The sequence below is a fragment of the Antedon bifida genome, chromosome 10, assembly GCF_963402885.1.
Source record: "Antedon bifida chromosome 10, ecAntBifi1.1, whole genome shotgun sequence".
Taxonomy (NCBI): Eukaryota; Metazoa; Echinodermata; class Crinoidea; order Comatulida; family Antedonidae; genus Antedon; species Antedon bifida.
In genome coordinates, this window is record NC_136235.1 from 948166 (window position 1) to 969046 (window position 20881).

The 20881-nt window shown below is 34.3% G+C and overlaps 5 protein-coding genes across 7 annotated transcripts in view; 3 read left to right on the top strand and 2 right to left on the bottom strand.

Moving 5' to 3' along the window:
• Window positions 1-2371: 2371 nt before the first annotated feature.
• Window positions 2372-4464, bottom strand: LOC144854248 (small ribosomal subunit protein eS21-like). The gene is made up of 5 exons (XM_078712177.1): window positions 4349-4464; window positions 3762-3825; window positions 3300-3371; window positions 2975-3030; window positions 2372-2518 (listed from the first exon to the last, which is right to left on the bottom strand). The coding sequence occupies exons 1-5, from the start codon at window positions 4429-4431 to the stop codon at window positions 2509-2511; spliced, it is 285 nt and encodes a 94-aa protein (XP_078568303.1). The 5' UTR covers window positions 4432-4464; the 3' UTR covers window positions 2372-2508.
• Window positions 4465-5163: 699 nt separating this feature from the next.
• LOC144854459 (uncharacterized) lies at window positions 5164-8658 on the top strand. Of its 2 annotated transcripts, none has more exons than XM_078712419.1 (2): window positions 5164-5436; window positions 5720-8658. In XM_078712419.1, the coding sequence occupies exon 2, from the start codon at window positions 5727-5729 to the stop codon at window positions 7713-7715; it is 1989 nt and encodes a 662-aa protein (XP_078568545.1). In that variant the 5' UTR covers window positions 5164-5436; window positions 5720-5726; the 3' UTR covers window positions 7716-8658. The 2 variants fall into 2 exon arrangements, with proteins under 2 accessions (XP_078568545.1, XP_078568544.1); XM_078712418.1 differs by having other exon boundaries at window positions 5164-5428.
• Window positions 8659-8739: 81 nt separating this feature from the next.
• LOC144854462 (ethylmalonyl-CoA decarboxylase-like) lies at window positions 8740-12114 on the bottom strand. The gene is made up of 3 exons (XM_078712422.1): window positions 11977-12114; window positions 11240-11558; window positions 8740-10596 (listed from the first exon to the last, which is right to left on the bottom strand). Exons 2-3 carry the CDS (start codon window positions 11544-11546, stop codon window positions 9905-9907), a joined length of 999 nt encoding a protein of 332 aa, XP_078568548.1. The 5' UTR covers window positions 11547-11558; window positions 11977-12114; the 3' UTR covers window positions 8740-9904.
• Window positions 12115-12379: 265 nt separating this feature from the next.
• On the top strand, window positions 12380-15747 carry LOC144853963 (replication protein A 32 kDa subunit-B-like). The gene is made up of 8 exons (XM_078711842.1): window positions 12380-12494; window positions 12939-13018; window positions 13175-13279; window positions 13649-13762; window positions 14008-14202; window positions 14392-14502; window positions 14672-14769; window positions 14924-15747. The coding sequence occupies exons 1-8, from the start codon at window positions 12476-12478 to the stop codon at window positions 15003-15005; spliced, it is 804 nt and encodes a 267-aa protein (XP_078567968.1). The 5' UTR covers window positions 12380-12475; the 3' UTR covers window positions 15006-15747.
• A 593-nt stretch (window positions 15748-16340) lies between these two features.
• The window catches only part of LOC144854460 (uncharacterized), a 44378-nt gene continuing 39837 nt past the window's right edge, over window positions 16341-20881 (top strand). For both annotated transcript variants that reach the window (XR_013614611.1, XM_078712420.1), the window contains exon 1: window positions 16341-16445. The gene's annotated coding sequence lies outside the window, so the exon portion shown is untranslated. The remainder of the gene's footprint in view (window positions 16446-20881) is intronic.

A 20881-nucleotide genomic window follows, 5' to 3' on the forward strand; every position in this document is an offset into this window, starting at 1 on the left:
ACATTTTTTTGTCACATAAGTTTGATAGTGTAGAGACAAGGCTTCCTCGTCATTTTTTCCTTGCGATACTTTTTACAACCACATGTATATCCTCATCACACTATTTCTACATTACAGTCTTCGTATTTTTATCGTCAAAGTCGTAACGTCAAAGTCGTAACGTAAAAGTCGTAACGTCAACGTCGTATCGTCAACGTCGTAACGTCAACACAATGAAAGTTTTAACTTAAAAAAGTTGCCGTTAGTTTGTATTCGTTGCATTTTACGAAACGGTATAAAAACAACGCTTCATTGTCACCCCACCCTATCCTGCAATCCCTCTCCCACCTTCCCCTGAGTTCAAACTTCCGTCAACCTAGAATCCATGAGGCCTAATCACGATGTCTGTTACTTGGTGAATTATACATAAGACATGACACTGTATTAATTGAGTGGTGTCTCACTCCCGACGTACGAGTCCCGTAACTATAGTAACCGGAATGCCACTGTTTTTCCATGTTCACCTGCCGTACATTTAAATGTAAACATCCTATCTGAATGAGTTATAAATACGACCACAGAATCATATCTATATAAGAAAGTGAACTTAAGTATATAAAGTAGAAAGTATGTATAAAAAGTAGAGATGAAAAAGGTAATTCTTGAATTCGTTCTCTTGAATATAATTAACTGCCTACAAAAGGGCGGCGCGAAAAATATGTAAAAGTGAACTTAAGTAGGCCTATATAAAAGTAGAAAATATGTATAGAAAGTAGAGATGAAGAAGGTCATTCAATAGCAACTATTCATATCGCGTGTTTTTACTATAAATAAAGTTTCTAACGAAAGGTTACAGTATTCTGATTATCGATACGCCGCATTGAAAAGATAATTCTTTGTTAAATAAATAACTAGAAATAGGAAAGTGGCGCCAATGATATGTTCATCGTCTGACTTAATAGGTTGCCAGGTTAACTTTTCAATTTAAAACGCTCATTGATTTGGAAAACTTGCTTCTTCCGATTTGTAGTACGATCAATTCGTCTTATTATTTTACTTTAAGGCTACGGTAGAGAGTATACATGAAGTACAATAAGACATGGATAAATAATCTACTCTTAACGCGGGCGTTCTTAAAATTGAGGGCGCTAAACATAAAATTTACGAGATCGAATACAGGTGGCGTAAGCCAAAAAAAAAAAGATGTTAAATGTGCTCTCCCTGCCTCAGCACTAAGGCCCTGCCACAGCCTTTTGGGGTCGTTTCCAGCACATCACCAGATGCATTGATGTTATTGCCTCATGATGTGTGGTGGAAAGGGGGACGTATAATTCTGTGAACCCCAAACACAGTTGGTCGCATACCTTTAACTCTATTCCACCAGCGTGGGGTTCGAACCCACGACAGTCGTGTTGTTAACACGACGCTCAGTCGACTGAGCTAACCGGCCGTCTTGTTTATTGCTACATTAATACAAGCTTCGTTCTCTCAAGATGGTGCTCATGAATATGCATATTATGACGTAACGATTAGAATGACGTAATATGAAGCAAGTATAAATAGACTATTATCAGCTGTTCAGTCATGTACTTGGTGGCGCAACGGGTAATACGTCTCTAGTTCGAGTAGCCTACTCTCTGCTCTACCTGGGGTTCAAATCTTTACAGATACAGATTTTTTTTTAATGAAAAATAAATATTGTTTTTTGAGAGATTTCGTTAGGATTGTTGTTTTAATCAATTAACATTGTATGCGTTACCGCCATTTTATTTTGATTACGTCATCATGGCAAAAAATGTGAATTCATATACAAAAATGTATTGCCAGTCGAATTAAAAAAGTAGTATATCCATCTCTTTCGTCATAGTTTATCACATTCATATCCAGCTTTTAGATTTTAGAAGAGTTGAATTGCATTCCTCGCTGGCTCGCACTTTGAAAACGCTCTACAATGGATTATTTGGATGACTGGTAGAATATTCTAAACATTTCATAATTTCTTTATTTGTGTGCGATATATTTATTTTCTGAATTTTAATTCCTTTTAAATAACCTGATTGTTAGGTTAATTTCTTCTGAAGAAAATGTCCGGGTAAGACAGAAAAACTGTCAAGCAGGTTAGTTTCGCAAATTTGTTGCCGTTTCGAAAAGAATCCAAAACTAGATTAGAACATTTTTATTCACAGTTGTTTTCTACTGATGTCATGTGCCTCATTTTGTATCCGATTAGTTTCTTCTTATTTCTACTATTGTCAGAAACAGCTACAGTAGTCTGCCTGCTTTATTATAAACCATTGTGCTGATATAGAGGGCACACTTCTTTTTTGATAACCAAATTGTACTGTAGTTTGTCCAATTTGTAATTTATAAAACAAATAACAACACAAATGAATACAAGATTACATTTATTTTATTTGCAACCTCAATATTGTACAAGTCATGTTTGCCGTTTTAAAACTTAAATGCTGGAATTGACATCAATATATAAGCTAACTACATCACTGCATTGTGGCTTGATAAAAGACTGGATTAATAATTACTGTGGAAAAAAAACAAAAGAAGACTTTAGTTACATTTTATGTTAACAGCAGAAAATCAGACCAATGTAAAGCTCTGTCTACACATCAAACAAAGTGTGATATGCCCAAATATGGTAATGATATGACATCATCATGTCCATATATGGGCACATCACTTTTTTGTCACATAAAGTTTGATCGTGTATACAGAACTTCAGGATTGAGGTTGCTATTTCTGAGATGTTTAATGAATAGGGTTTGTGTTAAAATTATGACTTACTATAAAGATATGAAATGAATAAAAATAAATAAAAAATGTGTAGGTTCAAAATTGGGAATATCTAAAACTATTGCAAAAATCAAAAGTTATTTAGTGGTTTGGAAACAAGATTTTTTGCTCCAAAACCTAAGAAAAAGGGATAAAAGAATTTGACTTGCAATTTGAATTAAATTACAAATGTAACTGAAGTATTTACTTGGCAATTATGTTGTCTTCCTTTGACAGTCTAACCAACGAATCATCTGATTCACCCTGAAAAAAAATTTATAAAATCAATTGTTTTATTTGATATACACAATCAAAATATATATTGTTTAATAAACTTTATTTTCTCTTGAATATAACAGGTTATGTATTACTACCAAATTTGGGCACATCACACTTTTTTTGTCAAATTAGTTTGATAGTCAGATAAAGTTTAATGTGTAGACAAAGCTTTAGATTAGAAAATAAAAATAGTTATATAATTTAATATTTGGAGCAGATATAATAGGATCATGACGTCAGATTTAAAACCTTACCATTCTTCTGATGGCTCCACATAAAGCGTAGGTCTTAAATGTACCAGTGTACATCCCGGTAGTTGGATCAACCTGTACAAAATAAGAACATTTACATTATAGAGTAGAATGGCACAGTAATGTTGTAGATCATTCACATAATAATCTATGAATTCAAAACATTTAATATTACTAGTTCATGATTTTAAGGAAAATATATATTTTTTACATCAACTGGTATGACTTTTTATTGCTACAGCTTGCATATTTTTATCTTCCAATTGTATGTATCTGTGATGTCTTATGTGATGTCATAGGGATATCATATGTGATATCATATGTGATGTCATATGTATCTGTGATGGTACTTTAATTTAATTGCCAAGTATCATGATTTCCTCTTTATTTATGATTTTTTTGTGTTTTATGGATAATCATTTTCTTGAAGTTTAGAAGCATTTTAACAAATAATTGTGAACTTGCCTCTGCAATGTTTATCTGTACTGAGGCATGGTCCTTGGCTGAGATTATTCTGTTGCTGGTGGAACTGAAAAAACAAAATTAATGCACAATAAAAATTGGTGTTGTATCAAATATTTTGCAATCTACCAAGTGCAGAATAAAGTTAATTGTAAAAGCCTACTAGGCCTAATAGTAAGGTAGGCTAGCTAGGGCCAGGCTGAAACATCTCACTTTAGGCTATCTATGCAGCTATCAATATGTGTGTGGCCGCGTGTTCCATTATTGTAAAAATAAACATTGAGGTTTGATTTACTTTTCCAGAGCCGAAGTCAAAGACCTTTAATTAGTTATCAACAAATAGTAAAATACAGTTTAATATTATATAAAAAAATGTGGCTACACTAAATAGATTTATTTAAATTAAGCAAGATTATTTATAAACTTCATATTCATATTACTAAATCAGTTATTTCTAAATGCATATCATTGAAAAGCAAAGCTCCTAAACGTTCCTGGGCCAAATAAATCGTCCGTAGGCCTAGGACAAATCCTCCCGCTAGCGCCATGCCGACCGACATCATTCACCGTGCTGCTGCGCCTCTCCTTACCACTTTCTTGGAGTGTACAAATCCACGTATTCTCCGGCTTCGTTCTGCATCTTGGCAAATATTTCTGTTAAAAACGGATACATAAAATATTCAAAATACTAATAAATCGATATAAGATTATTGATTGTATTTATAAAATTGCTAAAATTACAAGTTTTTAACACATATTTTACTCACATGTCACGTTACGGCAACGATCGACAGAAAGGAAGACACCAAACCATCCCATAATTCAACATTGGTGGCGCTATATGATATGGTTCCCGGTTGTTCTCAATATTCTCAGTATTCGACGACGCCGCGGCAACGGCATGCGATACCGATCGCCTTTGAAATGCCGCGAAGTCAAATCAGCTAAAAAAAATGCAAAACTACTAATTCACAGTTTTCACCTACAACATCTATTAGATAAACGTCATCATATCAATATCACTTCTATGTTTTACTGTTTTAGGACATTATAATTGGAAACAGATTTCTAAATATAACACGTAAATTCAAAAGAAGCTAGGGTTTTTCTGCAGTGGGCTTCTTTTCGAGGTGCGCTACTGTTTTAGATGGGCTTCTTCTTTCGTCTTTTAAAAGTTTAATACGAATTTCGAATGAATTCAATCGATTTGATCGGTGATATTTAAGAAGTTATATCCGTTGAAATAATATCCTAATGTTTGTAGACTATAGGCCTAAATTGAATTTTTATTCTTCAGGTTATGTATACATTATACCAAAACTATGTTTACCGGCTATCATATGTTTTATTACTCTCTTTAATAGGCCTATCCTTTTATTGTCTGGATCTATTCCAGAAAACTGTATAGATGAATCACCGAAGGACGTGAACAAACATCTTTGAATCAAAAGCTGAAGCACTCTGTACAATGGTCCTTTATATATCATCGGTGAACCATTCAACACTTCACTCATTTCAAATAATACTCAGCAGCCTTCAGTTCAGCACAAACAATACTAACGTTAACTTTATTAGACTACACTTTACGTCATATATCGATGTAATAATTAAAACACTTTTTCAGTTTGGCGAATGGTTGAATAACACAGTTTGATAGCAACAAGAAGGTGGTCTAAAGGTAAGAAGCCCCCCGGTATGATTATGTTCACATTGGTATAAAGCAGGCTTGTTAACATGGGCTTATCTTACATCTTATTATATTTTTTTTTCTCGAAGTGAAACGTTTCTAGCGTAAATTTATTTAAATCATACAGGCGATTAGAGACACCGTTATTAGGTGAATTACTAACGACATGGAGTGATTAAGTTGTATACAGTAATATCTATACACTAATGCTGGGAAAATATTTATTAACTATTCAATTATTATTCACTGAGATAAATAATTTTTAATTTTGTAGATAAACGATGTCTGGAGAAAGTGACATAGCCGTACTGTTGGAGTGTTCTCTATGTTTTGAGCAATACGACGAAGGACACCATCTACCTAAAGGACTACCTTGTTATCATACCTTCTGTTTAACGTGTCTACAGCAACTAGAAGGTGACAAGAAACCGTTTCGTTTGAAATGTCCCGAATGCCGTACTCTTCATTCTTTACCGTCAGAAGGTTCAAAAGGGTTACCAAGTAATGTCACAATTACTAGCTTAGTGGAAATGAAGTCACAGTCTGTAGCCAGAGAACAACAAGGAAACAACGATCTCAAGAAATGCTTAGAGAAAAGAACAAGCGAACTGAAAGAGCAGGTCGATGCTTTCTGGAACATGGAGCGTCAGAGGAGACAATTGAACAGTAGAGCCGAACTGGCAAAAAGTGAAATTCAGAAAAGTTTCAAACAGATTGGAGACGAATTAAAGCAAAGACAGAAAGACTTGTGGGCGCAGATTGATAGTCATGTCAAAGTTGAAATTGAAACTCTTAAAGGAAAGCAAGCGACATACCGCGAGAAGATTGCCAAAATTGAAGAATTCAGCAAAGAAATTCCTAATGTCAAAGTTGAAGAGACACAATTAGTTGATCTCCTTAAAAAATGCACAGATTTTAGTAAATCAATGGCTGAAATACAGAGCAGACTGAGTTCTGAAATTAAAAAGATTGTCTACGTGGAATGTGGTAGAGAGCAGCTATCGTCTGCTCAGAGTTTCTTTGGAAAAGTTCAAGTCGGTCATTCCAAATCAGTTGATATACGCAGACCTTCAGCTTCAAAGGTTGACAACAACAATCCGCCAATCGTACAAGCTAAACCAAAACGACCCAGTTCCGTTGTCGTGTCCCATAGTACAGACAGATATCTTGAATTAGCCTCTGCAAGAAATGGTGTTGCGAATGAATCAGAAAGACGTCCTCGTCGAAATTCTCTAACATCTTCTTTACCATCTTCATCTTATTCCTCAATACCAGCAAATGAACGACAAAGAAATCCAACACCAAAACCTAGAGAAAGACGAGACTCTGGTAACAACGTTGATGGATCTCAGAAAGACATCACTCCCAGGTCAACAATATTTAATTTATTTAACATTGAACTAAAACAGACAATACATATGAAACAAAGAGAAACAGTCCTTAAGAACAAAGGCGAACCAAGTAAAGTATTTGGGGTTGGAGTTTTAGGAGTTCCTTACGATGTGGCTGTGGCCCAAGGAAAATATTTTGTAGTTGACTGTGAAAATCATTGTGTCCATGTTTTTAACCCGTCGGGTCAACATCTGTTGATGTTTGGTAAAAAGGGGATGAAGAAAGGACAACTAATGTATCCAAAAGGAATCTGTACAAATGCAATGGGTCACATTTTAGTTGTTGATGCCACTTTGTTCATCCAGGTGTACAATTCAGCAGGAACACCGTTAGATCAACTTGCAATATGTCGCCCTAAACGATCTCAAAGCTTTAATTATAAATCAACTGGTATAGATTGTGATGAAAGAGGTCACATTTATGTTTGTGATCCAGATCATTATTGTATCAAAGTGCTTGATCGACAAGGTGTCTACATCCGACAGATTGGACATCACGGCTGGGGAGATGGACAATTCAAATACCCATCTGGTCTGACAACATTCCACGACAAACTTATCGTTACCGATCTTCTAAAACATTGCATCATGGTGTTTGAACAATCTGGGAAGTTCTTTTGTTCAATTGGTTCTGAAGGCGTGAACGTAGGCCAGCTGAGAGAACCAACTGGAGTAGCCGTTGATGACTCGTTTCTGATTGTAGTTGACGCTGGAAATCATCGGCTGCAAGTTATTGATAGAGCGGGAAAATTCATAACATCGTTTGGCTCTAAAGGTGCAGACAATGGAAGGCTGGACTATCCAATGGGTGTTGTCATGACAAGAGGCGGGAACATAGTTGTGTGCGACTCGAAGAATAAGAGAATACAAGTATTTTAAAAGCTGAAAAATAACATAAATGTTATGAACTATAAAATGAACAGTTCAATTAACAATTACAAATTTGAATGGAGAATTTAAACAAAAATGTTTTCACTATACTGACATTATATCAGTTTTTGATTTGTTTCTCTCTAAAGAACTTTGCACATAAAACATGTTTGTATTATTCCAGGGAAGAGTGACATTTTACTCTTCCTTGATCATTCAAACCACTGTATTTTAAACTATTCTTAGTTAAATACAATTGAAGCCAATAGATCATACATTAATATTAAAACGAATGAAGTGAGTAGGCTTACTTTAGAGGGAGGAACCATGTCAGGGCACCAGGTGACCCAAAACCAAATTGTTTACCATACGTGAACTTAAGTACAATAACGGTACAAAGGATTGATTACCACCACGCACCTTAGACAAACATATTTACACATGCATCATTGGCACTTGTATGTTCAATTCTTTTCAACATACGTAAATGGTATAACAATGCTAAACAATCGTGTATATAGGCCTACTCAACATGATGACACTGTCAAAAGTTTTGAAACAATGTACCAAGAAACACTACGAAGATATTAAACATGATAAATATTTGTGAACGAACATGAACAACGAGAGCAATGGAATACATTAGGAGTATACTCACGATGACATGTGTTTCATTGTTTAATTCTAGGCGTCCAATACCTGATTTTAGTGAACTGTTTAGTCACGACAATAGAACCTGTTTTTAAATATGTTTGCTGTGCTCAACAGGTCTGAAAGCTTTCACACATATAAGATTCGTTTCTTACAAAACTATTTTTGTATCCGACGTTGACGAATTAAAATAATAATTCAATCAATTGGTAAATTTCATAAAGATCTGAACATTGAAGTCATTTTGAATGAGCTGAATTATGAGCTAATTTGGGTTAACACATTTAAGAACACTGCGAATAAAAATGAAACAAACCGTTTACCTTAACTCTGTTTAATGTTGTACTTACTTCGAATCATCCGGCTATTTTTGTTATAGTATGTAACTAAAATAATACAATCCAAGTAAAACTTAACTTTATATAGACTCTAGATATACGAATCTCTTTGTACAATATCTATTGGTTATATACGTTGTACTACGGTACTGCAGCATCAGAATGCATTTTGAAAAGATAATACTATTTAAAGCTCTCTATCAAACTTTTGTGACAAACAAAAATGTGATGTGCCCATATATGGACACGATGACGTCATATCATTACCATATTTGGGCATATCACACTTTTTTGATAGTGTAGACAGAGCTTAATGATAAGATAATACAGATCAAAGTAACAGATAATACTATTAAATTAATAATAAACGTTAAAAATAAAGAATGGCAATACAGTACCTAATAAATATTGCGAGCAATAAAAACATAACGTTGTTCAAGACATAACAGTTGTTTACAAAATGTGAGGACACTAACGCATCACTCTATAGTAACTAACTACGAATAGGGCAAGGATCCGAATCTCGGAACGATCGCCGTACATCGTCACCAGAATTGCATATAATATGCATGTTTCATCCTGGACTTTATTAGTAAGCCTAAACATAACAATACATATTATACAGTCAGGGGAAAATAACAATTATTACATGACATATAAAATAATTTTTGAAAATAAATGTTATAAAATATTATTTACTATAATATATTTGTGCTACCCAGAACTAGGTCAGTTACTCTGACCAGGGAGGAATTAATTCCCTGATGCTTTGACTAATATAAAATTTGTTTAAATTTGTTGAAAACCATTAAAGTAAAATATTCTCCCTGATCATTGGAATAATACCCTTCTCTAAATAGTATTCATTTTGAATCAGAATACATCTAACAGACACACACATATTTAAATTATTTTTCTAAATGCACTGTTTTGTTACAACATAACAGAGGTAGAAATAAAAATCATGTTAAAGTTAAACAATGTATATTTCATACACTTTTGCTTATACAGTGTTGTATACTTGTCTATTGTTAAACAAACCTATTAGTGCTTTTTCATTCATATAGTGTTCCATAATCGTCTATTGTTAAAGCTAACAAATATTTCACAAGATCTTTATTCATTCTTTATTCAATTGTCTATATTGTTAAACCTATTATTTATTTCCCACGCTGTATATTCATACACTGTAGCATTGCATTACACTGTTTATTTAAAACGCTTTTGTTTCATGTAGCGTTCCATTATCTCCAGTTGCAAGTCTGCTGCCCACAGACTTGTGAAAATATCTTTTTCTTTTTTCATAGCTTTATCAAGAGGTAGTTCCGAACCAGCTAAAACAACTTTTTTTATTGCTTGAACAAGCTGATATGGAGCACTAATAAAAGGAGCTAGCCAATCAGATGTTCCTTTAATTAGATCTTTGGTTTCTGGTAAAGTTCCATCAGATAAGCCAACTTTCAGAGCAGTTTCAGCATCCACTGGATCAGAACTACATAACATTTTTAATGCTTCTCTGTGTCCGACAATGTGGACAAGTCTAGCGCCCCCACCCCATCCGGGAGACAGACCAAGCTTTCTGTGCACAAATTGTATGACAGATCCTTCCGTCATTATTCGAAAGTCACATGATGTCGTGATTTCTGCACCGCCACCCATAGCTTTTCCATCAATGGCTGCAACGCTTATCAATGGAAGTTGTTGCAGCCGCAATAAAGTGTTCTGCATGAATAAACACATCATGGTACCTGCCTGAGGTGTTTTCAATTCTTTCATTGATGTCAGGTCAGCTCCAGCACTGAAATTGTTTCCATTTGGGTTGCCGACAAGTATCACAGCTTTACCTTTCTTCCAATTTTCAAGCTCAGAAATAACATCCGCAAGTTCTACCATCATAGATCCTAAAAAAAAACATGTTTTAATTCAATTATTGCTCCATCATTCATATATTAGTTAGCAAACTGGAGGGTAGTATATTCAGTGTTTATTCACTTTAATCCGGTTTTCCACTAGGCGAATTTGTTCATGTGAATCGAAAGCGTCATCTTATACGCATTTGTAGATAGTGATTTGGAACACGAAAACATGAATATGCATGCGTATTAGCTGCCGCTTTCGATTCACACGAACAGTGGAAAATCGGCTTTAGGTTTGATAAAATTGAAAATTAAATTGCTGTGGCCTCGTAGAAGAGAAGACAGGCAACAGATAACATAACATTAGTTTTTGGTACAGTAAAGTCAAGATCAGGTCATCTCTGCTGTAATCGGTGTAAGATCATCTAGATGAAGAAGACCAATGTTGACTGTGTGTTGCAAGAGATGTCATTCTACTGATGACCTATCAAGTCAGATGATAAACAGAGGAATGTGGTGTCGCAATGTCACCTTCATTTTGAATGCGTCCACTTGATTAGAAATTGAAGTAAAACATTAGCTCACATAATATGATGAGACTTTTTATATTAAATTTGATAGGTCAAACATTTGAAACATAAAACCAGATTTATATCAGAATATTAATTGAATTTAAGCTAATTTTTACCTGATAGTGCATTTGCATTTTTTGTGTTGCTAATAGTAATTGTTGCAATTCCTGTCTCATTATTTAAGTCGCTCTCAATACTTCCTCCACCTAGGCCCTGAAGTGTCACTCTTTGGGTACTCTCAATATACAATGGTGGTCTAAAACTGTCCTTTGGTGCGTTCAACTCCGAGTGTTGAAATTGTTGACTTGAAGTCACCTCAGTTAAATTAATTGCTGTGATGCCTTCCTTGTAACAACTTCTTTGTATCACATTTCTTACAAGCGGCAATGTTCTACAGAGAAATTTGCCTGGTGACATCATCATAAATGCAGCTACCTGAAAAATGGAAAATAATCATACTTCATAACCATTGCTTCAAGTTTTATGATTGAGGCTCCCTCGAACCTCAACTCATTGTTCAAGAAATAATAATGGTTCAATCAACAAAGTTTGTACATTTATTTAGACTAAAATTAATGTAACAATAAAATACTAGATGGACCGATAACCTTAGTAAATAGTAGGACAATCAATGATAAATAATGTATTGATCTTATATGTCTACCAGTCTACTAATAATAAATATGGACCAAACGACCAGGGATGAAGTGTCAAGCCGTCAGAAATGACCTCCTTAGGCTTTGCTTCCCAATATTTCTTCAACTTGTTAATGTTAGGAGCTAGGCCTAGGGCCTGCTACGGCGGCCCACGTACGCACGGGGCTAGCTAATGATCTCTCTATTTAATGTCTTACCTTTCAATTTATAACTATGTAATCCACACTGTACAGTATAATATGGGTTTACGCTTAGATTTCTGTGCAATATATAGGGATTAATGATCGTATAAAGTGATATTATATTATATTTATTTACAGTGTATACGACGTACGAATGAGAAAAAACACGTAAATGAGGTCAAAGCAGGTCAAAATGTTTGTTATTAAAAATCTGACTCAAGAAGAGTTACCAGATATAAATTAATTAAACTAAAAGAAGAATTTCTTCATATCAAATAATTTTGTGGTCATTTTATAATAATAACCAATATAATAAATACACTATAATAAACGTAATGATAAACAATAATAACAAATCTGATGATAATTTTTTTACGGTAGTGTTCGAATTATGTTTTTCCAAATTGGGTGTATTATACTATAACATTTGGCAACTAAACTCAACAAGAGAGAAAAAAAAATCGCGCGAAATTATTGCGAATTGTTTTGACGTACATAGAATATCTGAAACAACATGTGGGGAAACGAGTCAGGTAAGTCTGTGAATTTCTGTGATACATCTCTTGGTATACTAAGATTTTGTTAATTATATACAGATGATTTTTTAATCTTAGCTTCTTTCTACTCTAGGTAAATTGTAGGCCTAACCTAGGCTAGCTACTGCTAGCTAGTGACCAGGCCTACCTAGCTTGTCATGTCAGTCTATACCACCGTCTATCTAGACCTCTAGTACTAGGGGACGTTCCGGCCCGGGGACGAAGTGACTTTTAGGCCGACACCACACATCCCACATTTATTTAGGCAGACCAAATGATTGCCTAGTCTAAAATGTTGTGATATTTATCAAGTTTTTAAATTTTAACTAAAAAAATTAATTTTTGCATAATTATAAATAATTAGGCCTGGCCATTTAGGTAGGCTATAATATTGTTCTTCCCGAGACATTAATTTCTACTATACTTTTTTATACTAAACAGGATTTGGACAAAGCACCCAATCAGGTGGATATTTCAACTCACCAGGTGGATTTGACGCCACACAAAGTACACAAAAAAAGGTATAAAATAATTGGGTTTAGCCTACACTGTTAGAGTACTGGCAGGTTTGCAATTAATGTAACCTTAAAGTAAAGTTATAAAAACTTCTTTCTGATTATTTATAGTATTATTTGTTATTTATTTCATTATTAAAATATTTGAAACTTTTTGTTTAGGACAAGGAAAAACCAAAGCATTTAATACCATGTACTATTGCACAGATTAAGATGGCTGAACAACTTGATGACATATTTAAAATAGGTGATGTCCAGATCCATCAGGTAAATGTTTGTGTGGTCAATTTGATTGAATTAGTAGCAATTCAATTAGCTTCTCATATCAGGTGATTCCCCTAAATACAGACGGGCTCGAGCTTTCTAAAAGTGATGTGTGCGGGGGTGATAAACTAATAATTTTTTTATGGGGCCTTATAAATTGACATCTGCTTCAAGAATTTTCCCCTTTTTTTTGTTTAAATCAATTTTTTAATTATAAATGTTAATTTTGTCGTTTATTTATCTACTTTATTTACAAAGAAAATAAAAGAAGTTGTCATTGTCATTATTTATAATAAACTGAATCATAACATTCTGTACAGGTTTATTGTTTGTTGTTGGATACATTTTTACAATATTGTTGTATTTTCTAAGGTAACAATTGTCGGTTTAGTTCGGAGAATTGAAGTTCAGGCAACCTGTGTTTTGTATGAACTACATGATATGACATCATCAACCATGGAAATAAGAGAGTGGATTGATTCAGCAGTGAGTATCTGAGTGCAGTATAGTGATGCTGTAACTAGTGAAAAGAAATTGGTCTAAAAACACATTATTTCTCAAAACAAATGCTGTTCTAACATAGCCGAGTTGCTAAAGGATATTTGTAGTGATATGACATCATCATGTCCATATATGGGCACATCGCATTTTTTTGTCACATAAAGTTTGATAGTGTAGACAGAGCTTAACATAGACCTAATGTGTTTTCATATGCTTGTATTATCTTGTAGGAAGGAGAGGAAAACACAACTATGCTACACAAGGAAAATACGTATGTGAGAGTGACCGGCACGGTGCGTGTATTCAACAACAAGAGGATCTTAAGCGTGTTTAGTATTTTACCAGTCGTTGACCTCAATGAGATTTCGATGCACATGTTAGAGGTCACCAAATGTCATATGCTAATTAGCAAGTTGGCAACAAGTGTGAGCATTTAATAAATTTATTTTTATGTTGTTTCATTGCATTGTGGGTATAGTCAGTCAATCCCCAATATAATCTGTAAATGAGTACCTGGGTTTTTTCATTATCAATGGTATTCAACATCCATAGATGGAGTGTAGATAACTCAACACATGTACATAGAATATCATTGTGAGCATTTTTAATTCCAGGTATCAAACGGACATTCAAGCAGTATGATGGTGACCCCAGTAAAGGGAGGAGGAGGGGCGTATAATGGAGGAGGAGTTAATAATAATGGTCTAACTGGGGTGCAAGGCCAGGTAATGTATTTACTACTCTAATTGGTTTACCTTTGACCTCTCTGATCTGAATTTGTGACGTGTAATAACTTTACTTCACTGTTATTAGTCGCCTTCTCTTTCAATTGTTTTCAGTTGATATTTGAATAATTATCAGAAACCATCAAATTTCTTCTTTTGTACATTTTAGGTACATCAGTTAATCAATGCACATGTCGGCGACCAGTCCGGAATCAGTATTAGCGCCCTCTGTAGCCAGTTGAAGGGCGTGTCCAAAGATGCCATCAAGTAAGTGAAATACACTTTACTTGTTTACATTGTTAATATAATTATAACTTAAATTTTGCAAGATTATTAATTATTGATCACTTGGCTGTTTTATTAAAAAGTGAAAATTGTACCAAAAAAAAAAGAAGCTATTATTGTATTAATTTTGTTTCAGAAATGCTTTGGAGTTTCTAAGTAACGAAGGCCACATCTACTCAACAATTGATGACGACCATTTCAAATCAACTGATGGTTGAATGATTATGATGATCATGATTATGACTATGATGTTATTATTGGTACAGTACATGGAAAACAATCATAAGAAACTTTCTTTACACTTTCAGTTTAATATTTATCTTTTGTTTTCAAATCAAAGTGAGCTAACATTAGAAAATACCAATAATGTGAGTAATCTTTGTTAAGAAATACAGAGTTGTTGTAGAGTACTTAAGTGGTTTGCTATGCGCTTTACGTAGAGTATAGGTACTTTTCTATGGTATCCAATGTTGTTGGTTTGTGGGAAATCATAGAGATACTATTAAACTACTAGAGTGTAAACTAGGCAATTATGCTGTTGTTAAGTTGACTCTCTGGTGGTTTGATAATACCTCTATGGGGATGGCACAGAAGTTGCTTCTCATGTGCTAACAACATTTCAGTATCAATTTTCATGATTATATTTAGTTATTATTTAGTATATTCATCATTTAGGTTGAAAATTATTATTAAAATAAAATAACATTCAACATTCGTTTTATATAACTATATTTTGATAATAAAGAAGCACAAGTTTGTTATAAACGGTATAGGTAGCTAGGATATTCAAGGCCCACTTATTTGAACAGTCTGATGTTAAAGTCCATTGCATGATTTAAGCCATTTCTCTCATTGTGTCTCAAAAGAAAAAAGTACCAATTAAAGTTGCTTTTCCTCTTCAAATATGTATATACATTCTTTGCTAAATAAATAAAAATAATCAGTAACAGTTAAATTATACTCAATGTTTATTGTGTTTTTTATTTTTTTTATTTGATAAACAAAGATTGAAACTAGAATACGAAAGACGCTGTCTATGTTTTCTGTATTCAAAAAGAAAAGCCTCTACCCCATTTTAAATCTAATATCATATCCATGTTGGGACATGCAGACATTTTCCTGATTTTTCCAAACACGTACAATACAAGGAGCTTAATTTGTAATCTTCAGTAAAGCTCTGTCTGCACTATCAAACTTTATGTGACAACAAAATGTGATGTGCCCAAATATGGTAGTGATATGCACAAACATGGTAGTGATATGACATCATCATGTCCATATATGGGCACATCACATTTATTTGACATATAAAGTTTGTAGACAGAGCTTAACTTAAATTGACACTTTACAATTAAACAATTAAAAAATCTTCGTGTTTTTGAACACCGCCACCAAATTTACTACGTCACACTCCGATTCCGTCTGCCGTATTTTAACAATTCTCAACAGCGTAGTCGAGTCACGGGGAGAGAGCGCCGTCTATCGTATACTGACGCGGACTTGGAATTGTGACCATTTGAATACGAGAAAGTGACAGATGAGGCGTAGCGACAGATACCTTCCTGTTAATCTTGAATGTGACAATAACTGAATGACATTAGTAATGTATCTAGGAACATAACGTGGAGTGCTCTTGGATTCCATAGCTGTCCAATAAGGTAACATTCATTGAGGAAGCTTATTTCAATGCATGCGTCCCGGCATGGTTGGTTTTAATCCAAGCAATTTTGACTTATATTATTATTATTGAAGTATCGTTTTTTTAAACGTATAATTGTTAGGATTAAGTTAATCGCGTCACTATCATATCACAGTATTTTAAGGTACTTCAGCTCGTGTCCATGCAACTCAACAACCAATTTCGATGTAGGCCTATATTATTTTTAAGTCCGGTATTTTTATATAGCAATAATTTACTACTGTTCATCCAACTGTTGTGGTTTCCATGGTACCTGTAAACCTAACGATTGTTAATAACGCGGTGTTATTATTTCGACCTCTAGAAGCTTTGATATAATTACTGAACCCATTATCCTCGCATCAGTGGACATATTCAACTTTACTGGTTAAATTGTAATTTACAATATTATCGAATGGTAATGCTGATTTTTAATGTTAACATCAAGAAGTTTAACACATAAAAACTGTCAGGGACGCTGGGTGAGTTAGTAGCCTATTATCTCTAGTATCGCTTTTGTCGAAATTCCAATCAAGAAATTAAATAGGACTGCGTGCTAACACGCACAATGCACGCGTGCGCGCGAAATCGATACATTATTATAATTTATATTTTCGTTATACTTGTTTCTATATAATTATGATATGAGTGGTTTAAATAATGTTTGTATAGGTTCTAACTAATATAATGAAAGTGTCGCGTTTAAACGGTAATAACTGTATCAACACTACAGGAAGGCTTTCGATTCTCACTTTCCAATCTACCACGTAAGACTAAAAGGATATGGTACTTCCGGCGGCCAGGTTGTTGTCGACAATCAATAACTGAACTTAACCTTAACAAAGCTAAGAATTTTACAACTTGAATGGGAATTTATACATTGGCTCCCATTGTTATAATTTCACATTTGAACATATTAGTTGACTGACTGTATCCAAATGATTCATGTCGAACTACCATACCAAAATTGAAGTTGGATTAGAAAATTACGGTAGGTACTCTATGTAGTAAAGCGCACCAACTTTTAGTCACAATCAAATTAATTTCGGCAATAATTCTCAAGATCGTCTTAATACAAAAAAAAAATGAAATACCACTAATAGATCAACCAAATATGGTAGTGAGCAGACTACATTCTATGACGTCAGATTCCATAAGGGGAACGGCGTCATCATCTTCGTCGACAATTAGACCATTGGTCGCCTCACGTCCGTAGACGAATTCATTTAGGCCTAATATTATGAAGATAAAGTGTGAAATTCCTATAGATACTCTATCTATAGTAATCCTTAATTTAGTACTACTCAGCTCAAAAGCCTTGTCTACACTATCAAACAAATAAGTGACCAAAAAAATGTGATGTGCCCATATATGGACAAGATGATGTCATATCACTACCATATTTAAGCATATCACTACCATATTTAGGCACATCACACCCTTTTTATTGTCGAACTAGTTTGATAGTGTAGGAGAGCTTGGATCGAGCAAGTTTTGATGAGAGTGTTTTCTTTGTATTTTGTTGTAAACACCGGTAAGTTATATTATTACATCTGTCACCGTGGGGTATAACGCTGTCTCCATCTCTATTAATAATATTTGCCTTTCCACCTGCATCGTCATTATCGTTATTTAATAATAGTAAACACGTGCTCACTTCAATAGTACGCTTCCGTGTGACGTCAGCACGCCACTGAACTGCCCTAATGTAGACAATTCTATAATCACGCAATTAAAATATTTTCTTTTACAAACGAGTTGGTTTATGTTTCACGTTTGTTTATAGATGCCACGTGTCAGAATTACGCGAGTCGGGTGTCACGTGGATATAAATAGTTCGGCCGTTAGTCTGTGTTCTAGACTGTATTTCTACTTAATATTAGTAAAAGATAAATATTTTGGCACATATGGCGTTTCGTAGGTAGGACGTAAGCGCATCGCAAGAAATGTGACCAATCACGTGGGATGGACAGTCCGAACTGTCACTTTGATTGATAAACTCTCATTGCGTTGCGCCCGTCGTTGCGTGCGTCAACAAGGTGGTAACCTTACCATAACGTAAATTTACTGTGCCTCAAACATTAACAATAAAGATGAATTTGCCGGCAAAAATAGTAATAATATCTCTTATTACAAGAAAAGACAAAATAAACAATAATTTTAACCATAAGACAAGGCCTATAATTAATATACAATCATTTCGTTTACGATTAACAATATGTATTCAACTTTCGTTTTATAATTGTATTTGTATCATTTGAGGCATATTATGAAGTTGTAATTATCAGCATGACATTTTGGAACAATCCAAGCACGTGACGTCATCACTCGGCAATACAAAGTTTAATTCAATTCAATATTATTGAATAATTTTGCATGTCTAACAGCAGAAAGCCACAATCACTTTAACAGGTTACACAATCAACAATTAACATTATGTTTTAAAGAAATTGAAACCTTCCGCCATCTTGCGCATGCGCGCGGAAATAGACGATGTCAAATTAATTTTTACATTTTTGTCGATAATGGAATAATGAGAAAATCAGCGGGTATTTGTTTAAAAAGAGGAAATAACGTTTAAATGATATAATTTGATAGAAAATAACAGCGCGTCTATTTGTGGTTGCGTCATGTTGCGTTCTGTACGCGCAAGTTGAATGTCATGTTTTCGTCATGTGTGTATCTCTTCTGAGTACCCGTATGTGCCAGGTTAAGTGCAAGTCAGTTTATTGATAGAATTGACTTCCAAGGTTCCATAATATAACATCCATATTACAGTATGGATTATAGGCTTACTCTCGGTACATTAGCTGAGATCAGAGACTTAAAATTGACTCATGCAAATATTTCCATTAATTAAGATAATACAAGGTAAACCAATTTACGTGTAATTGGTGCTGTTATGTTGTATATACTTTTCCAATGTTATTTTTAGTTATGATATATAGAAGTGTAACCCGGAAAATATGTATTTTGTTGGTTAAAACCAACTTCTAAAGACTCACTGTTTATGTTTATGTATAGCATCTTATAGTCTGTATGTTTGTACTGTGAATTAATTCGCTGATATAATATCCTTGGTAATTTTCCTAAATTAAAAATATTAGCTAAGAGCACCGTTTATTCTTGAGGTACCGTAGGCCTACATATTGTATATCCATGGCTTCCTCTCCTTCTAGAATTTGTTTATTTCGTTATAAGCCTGATACATCTTTAAATAAAACTGTGCTTTTGGCGTGAACCGTTCTAATGGTTTAGACGTTATATTATTTTTCTACTTGAAAAGGATTGACGTCAATACTGTGTCGAATTTCTTCTTATTATTATTATTATTTCATATTAACTTTAATAATATCTTCGGGTAAAAACAAATGTATCATGTATGGACAACAAACAATGTAACATATTCTGGGCATAACCTCAAGTAAAACTTAATGACAACAACGCAAGCAACTTTATTTGTGAAAGCGTGGTTCCCACTAGAGACGCAACGCAGGACGTAACGCAACGTAAGCGATTTGACCAATGACAAGCCACTGTTTCATCCATCGTTTGTGATTGGTAAACATCAATTACTGTGACTTACTGTACGTTGCGTCGCCGGTTTTTGTCTTTCTTCTCATTATAATTTACCAGTACCGATTTAAATGCCATATAGAGTGGAATGTTTATTTTGGACTCGAGCGAGTGTTTTCTGAAAGATAATCTTTTCTGTGGACCGTCGAGTTTCAGGAATTTAAGATATGTTAAGAAATCCCATGCCCTAGCATAACTAATACTAAACTTTCTCCTGATAACTGAGGAAGGTCCAAAGTGATGTTAATATCATAAATCGAGCAATATCATTTTTTGGTACCGTAATTTTTTCTTATTGCTAAAATTTAGAAGGTATTTTCCACAGTTCATTGTCAACTATTGTTTCGTGCTCATAGAGGTGCATGGTAACCCCCTCTTCCTACCCTACTAATACGATACAATTTTAAATTACATCCGTAATTTTGATCTTAAAAATGGGTCGAGAAATGGGTCCGTGGGGTTTGCGTGCCGATAAACATTATGGAACAGTAGGCCTACCAATTTGAGTGAATTCTGGTGAACAAATCTTCTGCATAAAATTGAAAGACAGCTTAAGAAATGTTGCCATGATAAGATTCATGATATATGATGTAATAGATGCATTCACACCATGACAGCACCATGTTTACTAATGTAACCGATGTATGAAAGTCTTAGCATTCCACGAGCTTGTTTGTGATTGGGCGAAAAGAGTAGTTAGACACCGTGAGCAATACCCTGAGGGATAGATAACCATTAGGCCTGCTAAAGGTGAAACGAGTTAGGCCTACATTCATTCGAATGCATTACACTTATGTAAGGGGCGAAAAACTAATCGAACCATCTAGCATAGCTGGTTCC